Source organism: Schistosoma haematobium, chromosome 2 (genome assembly GCF_000699445.3).
Source record: "Schistosoma haematobium chromosome 2, whole genome shotgun sequence".
Taxonomy (NCBI): Eukaryota; Metazoa; Platyhelminthes; class Trematoda; order Strigeidida; family Schistosomatidae; genus Schistosoma; species Schistosoma haematobium.
Genome location: NC_067197.1, coordinates 6014733 through 6022933, shown reverse-complemented (window position 1 = coordinate 6022933; position 8201 = coordinate 6014733). Strand labels below are relative to the sequence as shown.

At 37.3% G+C, this 8201-nt stretch overlaps 1 protein-coding gene across 3 annotated transcripts; it reads left to right on the top strand.

Annotated features, from left to right (window-relative positions):
• Positions 1-2252: 2252 nt before the first annotated feature.
• Positions 2253-7486, top strand: NST1_1 (Stress response protein nst1; the record flags this gene model as incomplete). 3 transcript variants are annotated; one of them, XM_012939605.3, is made up of 11 exons in its annotated part: positions 2253-2354; positions 2390-2442; positions 2478-2535; positions 2571-2647; positions 2680-2911; positions 2940-3081; positions 3111-3317; positions 3352-3463; positions 4317-4525; positions 4559-4632; positions 7388-7425. In XM_012939605.3, the coding sequence occupies exons 1-11, from the start codon at positions 2336-2338 to the stop codon at positions 7423-7425; spliced, it is 1221 nt and encodes a 406-aa protein (XP_012795059.2). In that variant the 5' UTR covers positions 2253-2335. The 3 variants fall into 3 exon arrangements, with proteins under 3 accessions (XP_012795059.2, XP_051067339.1, XP_051067338.1); XM_051214190.1 differs by having other exon boundaries at positions 2680-3317; positions 7388-7486; XM_051214189.1 differs by having other exon boundaries at positions 2253-2442; positions 2680-3081; positions 7388-7486.
• Positions 7487-8201: the final 715 nt, after the last annotated feature.

Here is an 8201-nt window from a genome sequence, read left to right as displayed (position 1 = left end):
GGTAGGTATGAATGTAAATAAATAGTCTGTGGCAAATCAGAACACTGAGTCTAGAGCATCTCTCTTACAAATACACTTATGTTTAACGAAATGCTCTTAGTTATCTGTCCAAAAGTACCGTAATTTTTACTATTTTCATGCACTCGAAATCTTTTGATAACCATTCGTATCTATTAGTAGTATTAATAAATTCTATCACGGTCAAATAAAAATGAGGTCGAGAAAATATGTACTACCTATAGGTTAAGTTATTAAGCAACGGCTATTACTACGCATCTTACGGTGACTTATTAAAATATCCGTTTATGCAGTCATTTTACTATTATTATAATCCCACTTTTTAGCTCAAATAATCTACATACATTTTCATTTTGAAGATAAATGATCATTATAAATACTCAACTTAATAGAATCAGAATTACAAGACTTAATATTAGTTGTAGCAAGATGAACAGTAGTATTACTGACTGAATATATCCAATATCACCACATTTAAAGCACCCAGAATTACGAAATTTACAAGAATTAAAAGAGTGGAACCTGCCACAGGACAAACATTGACCAACCTTGTGCCCATTTTCGTGAACTGCATAGCAACTCCTCCATGAATTATCTGCATAACCTTCAGTATGCACTGGGTTGGGATGACGTGATGCAGTGGAATTTTTTATATCCTCATAAATCATTTTTCGAAATCTTCCTCCTTTATGACATTTGAAGTTTGCACGCTTAACATAGTCTAGCAGTAGATCCTTGAGAGTTGTATAAGAAAGCGAAATGGGCTTTTCCGGTAAAGCCAGAGTTTCTAATAAGCTGTATGCTTCTTTTCCGATGAATGTGAGGAAATGTGCTACAATATTAACATCCTCATCATCTTCCTTGGTCATAGCCCAGATTTCGAACCTTTCAAAATAATCCTCGAAAGCATCAAAATCTGAATGTTGTCCAACCGTTCCATCACAGGCTCCATCGCGACGCCAATATGATGATTAGAAGTATTTGAATTATAGTATGAACTAAGAATCCCAGAAATAACGTAATCGGATCATGAAATACTCGATAAACACTAACGAATGTACTGTATTTGAAATTCGAAATCAAGCATTCAACAAGTACAAAGGAATCATTATTCCATTCAAACATCACAGTAACCCAATTCTTGGTTCCTAATATTCTCACTTATATGTATATATTTCTATTTTTTCATGAAAGCTATGCTGCAAAAATCGTTTTTACGCTATTGAGTGTTTACGAAACGCGTGTATATGAGTTTGTTTTGTTTACCCGCCCACTTTGTGTCTTTACACGCACGAGAGTGTAATCAGGCATACACTCACATATCCTTTTTTTCCAGGGCGGCTAGAAAAGACGGAAAAGAAACGACGAGGTTTACGAGCAGTCAAAATATTAACTGCACGTGTTTTGTATTACTATATTGTACCACATGGCCTCTTATAATAAGGAAAATTACCAGACGCCGCTGAACATAGCAAGCTATCAGAAACGTGTTTACCAACGATAAAATCTTTGGGTTTAAACTTCTGGCTGGCCACGTTTTAGGGTCATCACTACCCCACTAGGGCAAATGATCTGTGGCGGTAAATAAATCCCCAAAATAAATAGCTCTGTAAGTCTTCGACATTTAATGCTGACCGCATTAGTTTTAATGGACCCTTCTAGCTGAAGGCACTCGGCTACGTGTCCACACCAGATCACGCGTGGGTGCACTGTGCTCAACTTCTCCTACATCGGTTAGCCAGATAATATCAGTCACTTTTGGATATATTAATGGCTTACCAACCACATCTTGGAACCTCTCTGTTTTTGACTTTTGATTTCACTGGGTTGGGACGTTTCAATTATAGGAGGTGTTACTGGTTAAGTTGTTGTCAAACCCCAAATACTTGTGGGATTTTCAAAACCAATTTACGGTTCGAATCAGTGAGTTATAGGACTCCCTACATGAAGTTATAGTAAAAGAACCCTCTACCGAGACTTTCGAAAGAAGGGTCAACGATGACCTTAGTCTTATAGATAATAAGAGGGACTACTTTGGATGTTACTTTTCGACCACTCCTGCTTTCAACTCAATTGTTTTGTCCTTCAGTTTCTTGTAGGAATATAACAAGAACCATGTATTCCCACTATCAAAATGTTCTTTTAATATCCAGACGCAAGTCTCAAGTAACAGATGTTTCGCCTAATTTTCCAAGTTGAACCTGAACTTTATAATTTGCATTGTTCAGCGGGAAGACGATCTCTCCAAGGTCACGTTGCCGTCGTCTTTTCACGTGGTGACTATCTATTTCCCTTTCTAGGCTTTGGATATTAAAAGATGGTCAGGAAATGCTTAAGTAAATTATGAGTATTAATATTACTCTGCCTGTAGAAAACAAAAGTAAGCGCGTAACCTGTCACAAGCGATACAAAATTATCAAGAAGGTAAATTCATAGATGTTTGTTCAAATACTGGTTAGGTAAAAGAGCATCACCGCAAGTTACTTAAGGAAGCTAAAAAGAACTTAAACCGACATCGTAGGTTTTATAATTTTAATTCCCAATGATTTCAGGAAAGGATCCTGGTGTCCCTAACATTCTACCCTTCAAAGAAAGTTTTCTGAAAGATGTTGCCGAAGCAAAAATGAAGGTAACGTATATTATTCTTGATGAATGGTTTAGCTAGAAGAAGCAAGACTTAAAAATATAGAGTATTCTCAAACTTATAAGTCTCTGAAACATGAAGATGTTTCTCACTCAACAGTTCAGCACGATGTTAAAGACGTTATAATCCAGTCTGACGTTATATTGGAAGTATTGGATGCACGTGATCCAATGGGTACGCGCTGTCCAGAGATAGAAGAAACTGTCCTTAGGGAGAATAAACGTTTGGTTTTGCTCATCAATAAGATTGGTAAGTGTTACATAGGTAACCGTTTTAGACCTTGTTCCGCGATCCAATCTCGAGGCTTGGGTAAATTACCTACGCAAAACTCACACGGTCATAACATTCAAGGCAAATACGCAACGCCAGAGTAACCATCTTTCGTGTGGAAAACCATATCTTCTGAAAGATGGAAAAATGTAAGTATTTAAGGTTTTGATTTGTTCAGGCCAAGTAAAGGGTTCGGAACTTCTGAATTATTGTCGTTGCTTGCAAACTACTCCCGTGATCCAAGCTCCAGTCTGTCTAACACTAACACTCGTCTTAGTTTGACCGTTGGTGTCGTCGGCCTTCCGAATACTGGCAAAAGCGCACTCATAAATACACTTAAAAGGCAAAAGGTGTGCGTCAGTGGTAATGTTCCCGGTTTAACACGGTAGTTGTTGGTATTTATTTGATTATGAGTTTAGTCAGTCTCAGCGTGTACGGATTGACAAGAACCTATTTCTTCTCGATACTCCGGGTACCTTGATTTCAAAGTCATCTGATGCTTCAGATCTTGTGTTAAAAAATTGTATAAAAGTAAGTGATACTATAAAAGTTTTTTGCTCAAACTTCACTTTTGGAATGTCGGCTTATAGTAATTAGTTATAACTAATGTGTACTCCGGTACAAATTTGGGTCAGGCCAGTTGACTATAGGATTCAACAGGACGCGATGAAATTACAATAAATCGCAGTCGATGTAGTAGTTGTATCAATGATTGTAGAAAAGATAAAAGCCCGAGAATATAGTCCTTTTATTTAACTGACGTTTATTTTTTATGTAGAATATTTTGACATGTATGTGTGACCAGACTTTTCTAAATGTATGGCCTAAATACATTACATTTCTCAGTCCAACTCTATTTGGTGCCTTATTGTACCACTATTTGTGTTCAAGTAAATAAACATTTTCATCCCATTTGGGCTGGAGTCAATATGAGTATAATTAGAAACGAAAAATAAACAACGGCGTCATTTTACAATACCAGCCGCTGACAAAAGTGCAAGGAACATAATAAGGAAATCGCAAAATAACTTTAAATTTAGCTCTACTATCCACATTTCGAATTGTGATTCTATCTGTGACGTGAATATAACATTTTCCATTGGGTTTTAAATAGCAACGCTAGATAATGTATAATAAACAGCGTTCCATTCCAGTGGGATACTTTTAACAAGATTAACTTCACATCTGTATATACTTTTTGTTGTCCAAAATACACGCTTTGAAATCAATTTTTAGGAGTAAAGAGACAGTGTTTACCACTTCATATTTGTGAAACCATCTAGGATGTTAGCTTGTCATCAGTTGTTCCGTCTCAGTTAACATTATCAATACGTTTTATCAGCAGCTACTAATTTTGCAACTGTTTATTCAAACTTTTTAACAGCCAGAAATGCTCCCGGATCCTGTTCCAGCTGTTGAAGCCATATTGCGTCGTTGTTCACAAGCGCAACTGGTTTCTAAGTATAAGATTGAAGAGTACAATAATGTTTCAGAGTTCCTAGTTAAGTTAGCACACCGTTTGGGTCGAATGAAAAAGGGTGGTATTCCAGACACCACCATGGCAGCGCGTTCTGTAATTAATGATTGGATTATGTAAGTAACCTGTTGCTGTGACATTCTTTTTAGTGGAAAAATCACTTACTCCACGGAGCCTCCGTATACTGATACTGTCGAAGAAAATCTCGATTTATCTTTAAAAGGTAAGTTAATATTTTCTACAAAGAAATCTGAATTTCTCAACATAAGAAACATTCTTTCATAAGCATCGCTAAGCTTCACCACCATCGTTTGTTTTTAAAGCAGCTTTTGTATGGACCAATTTTTTGAGTTTAGAAATATCATTTTTCCAAAAGTGATACAATGCCCGTCTCTACCGCCAATCGATACGTTCATGCGCTGTGGTAATCATTCGCGACTTGACTTAAATACTGTGGATTTAGCTACTTATATCCTCTTCTTTTCCCTGCCCTATTTACTTATGCCTATTACCCCTTGCGGGATCATAGGTCACCGACTAAGGTTCTCCAACTCACCCTTCCAGTTGTTTTCAACTGTCATTCATCCTTTTGATGTCTGCTTCCAATTCCGGGAGCAATGTGTTCCTTGGTCTCCTACTTTTCCTTTTGCTTTCAGGATTCCAGGTTAGCGCCTGCCTCATGATGTAGTCTAATGATTTTCACAATCTGTTTCCTATCCACTTCCAACATCTTTCCTTAAATTCTACTTCAGCTGGAAGCTGGTTTCTTATCTGACATATTATGTTTTTGCTGATGGTGTCGGGCCAACAGACACGAAGTGTCTTGCATAGACAATTGTTCATAAATACCTGTACCATTTTGATGATGGTTGTAGTAGTCCTTTATGTTTAAACTCCGTACAATGAAACCGTCTTGATCTTTGCATTGAAAATTCAGACTTTGGTGTCGGTTGACAGACAGTTGTTTTGAGTCGTAGATGTTCTCCAGTTACAGGAATGCCGTCCTTGCTTTGCCGATCCTTGACCTCACATTTTCATCAAATCCTCCCTGTTCATCGATGGTGCTGTTCAGGGTACGTGAAAGTTTCTACATTTTCTCTATCAAGTGTGATTGGGTTGCTGTTCTCTGAGTTGTATTTCAGGATCTTGCTTTTCCCCTGTGTATGTTAAAGCCTACTGCTTCAGAGACTTTTGCTACATTGACTGTCTTCACTTACATTTGCTACTGTGTATGAGAGCGGAAGGTTACGTTATGTGTGAAGTTCAAATCATCTAGCTCTATCTAAGCGTTCCATTGTATTTCGTGCTTCCCATGAGACATGGTTGTATTGATAATCCAGTCAACCATTATATGAAAGAAAGGGCGAGAGTAAACAGCCTTTTCTGACTCCGATACTCACTTGGGATGTATCTGTGTTACGTCCTTGATCTGTCTACCCACTTTTGGTTCTGAGGGTAACTTGTCTAATCTAGATTAAGATTTTAACGCGATAGGCTGACTGGCTTAACCTTGAGGCTAGTATGCGTGAGTTCGAAGTAGGGTAGAAGGAAGAAAACTATTCTATCACCTGATTGGCTGACGAGTGAGAGAAGACAATTCAACTGGGACACTACTCGACTTATAACCAATTCCGATCTGGTTCCCGATTTCAGATCAGTGTAAAAAGGTACATGAATAAATAGATGACCAACCGGAGCACAACGTACAATAATTAGGAAAATATAATTATGTCCAAAACTGGAGATTAGCGTGGAAAATAGAATACAAAATATTACGTTTAAATTACAATAGTTTTGGAACAGAAAGGGCTATGGCAGTGAATTACGCATCAAACGAAAGCTTATGATCTGTAGAATAGAGTAGAAACAAAAATAAATATTACTGTTTTACAAGTTTTGAATTAAATGATATAACGTCCAAAAAATAGATTCCACAGTTTGTCAAGGCTTCTTGTTTCTCTGTTCATATCAATCTGTTAGCTGCCCTGTATGCACCACTTTGCAGTGTGATCCGTCGTACGAATCTCGTCTGTTGTTGACGATCTCAGGTACACTGTAGTGTCAAATAAGACTTCATAAGGTTCTCCTATCCACACTGTCAAATGCTTTCTCTTGATCAGGGAAGTTAACGTATGTTGGCGAGTTCCATCCAACTGATTGTTCAACAATGATAGAATGGCTAACGCTTAATACGATGTCACCAAAGTATACCATTTTTATATTGAGCCAGCGTGTTTAAATACCTCATTTGTAGTTATCCAGCTTTTTATTGAGACAGAAACCAACACAGTCGTGAACAAATATGCGTTGGCCCAAGTTTCTATACCATATTAGCACGACAAGAGATAAAAATAATGTTGTAGGAATTCTAATAAGAAAAACAAAGTAAAAAAGTCTGTATGAAAGAATATTCAAATTCAAGATCGATTGGAAGATAAGGACTGGATGCACCCGCACTATTGCGAACGATTCTGAGCAATGTTACCCAGTCTCCATCCATTAATAACCGTTGTCGCACGGACCAACCAGTGAATTTGAGTCAAGTCACCAATTAATGAACTGGTACCATGTTCTAGTTTTACCGCCCCTGGCTTTTTTTCAACCTACGACTATGCCATTAAACATCGCCCGTCAAGGTAAGTTGTGGTCAGCCATTATTGACACATGTCTTAACAGCCTTAGTTGATGTTTCACCAACGGATTTTCCCCCTCTTCCAAATATCACGCCTAACCTCAAAATTGCCATTCCGTGCGACGCAAATAATGTTTCTATTAGAGACTAGGTATAAACCTATAGCCAGCTACTAAGTCATTGTTAACGACACTTCTCATCTGCCTAAGAAAACTGCGCCGACTCCAGTGTGCCTTGCGAAAAGCAGCTAATTTATCATGACTCTTATAGACTTCCCAATTGTATTTACAATGTTGTAAGACATGAGTTTTGAGTTTTTAAATGCGTTCTAATTCGTATTTTTCAGACAATGCAATGGATATCTCTGAATTTCCGACAAACTAATAGATGTAAATGTTTGGGAGTGTAAATATAACATTTAATGTATTTTGCTTTGACTGTTAAAGATTGATTTTTAATCATTGGTACATGGTTGATAATCGTTGCAATCCTGTGCAGATGTATTCGTTTCCACGTGGTCAATTTTTTAATTATGTGCTTAAATTATTTTCCTTACTGGCTTCATTTTAGGAGACCGTTGCTAACATATTATATAAGGTCAACTGGTGGAGAATTCTTGTATATTTCAGTCGTGATTTTCATCCAACTGGGACTAGTTCATGATGCAAGTTACCTTCGAAAATCATCACTTATTTGTATTTAGTAGTGTGTATTATAAATGAGAAGCATGTGCGACTATTCAATTCTGTAGATGCATAAGTTTGTGGAAACTGAGAAACATGCAAAAAATGTTGGATACTATGTATAGGTGCCGACCTAATTTTCACTTTGATTCTGTAGACTGCTACAGCTTGAATCTGTTCATCTTTGGGTTAGATTCTACGTTTTATTGAATAAAGAATGGAAGTCATGGTAGTACTTCGATGTAGTCGCGAGCTATAGAAATGGCTCTTGTTTTTTCATTTGCAGATGTATACGAATGATTGGTGTGATTTTAGTGATAGTAGCACCAGCAGATAAATCAGCTAAGCTCGTGAGCTCTTGAAACCTTAGTAGAGGTAGTCTAAGCAATTAACCAGCATTCTAAGTTTGTGTATTTGTAACTCATTTTCAAGTGCAGTGTCGAGTCACCTAGACTGTTGGCCACATTGCAACATGAT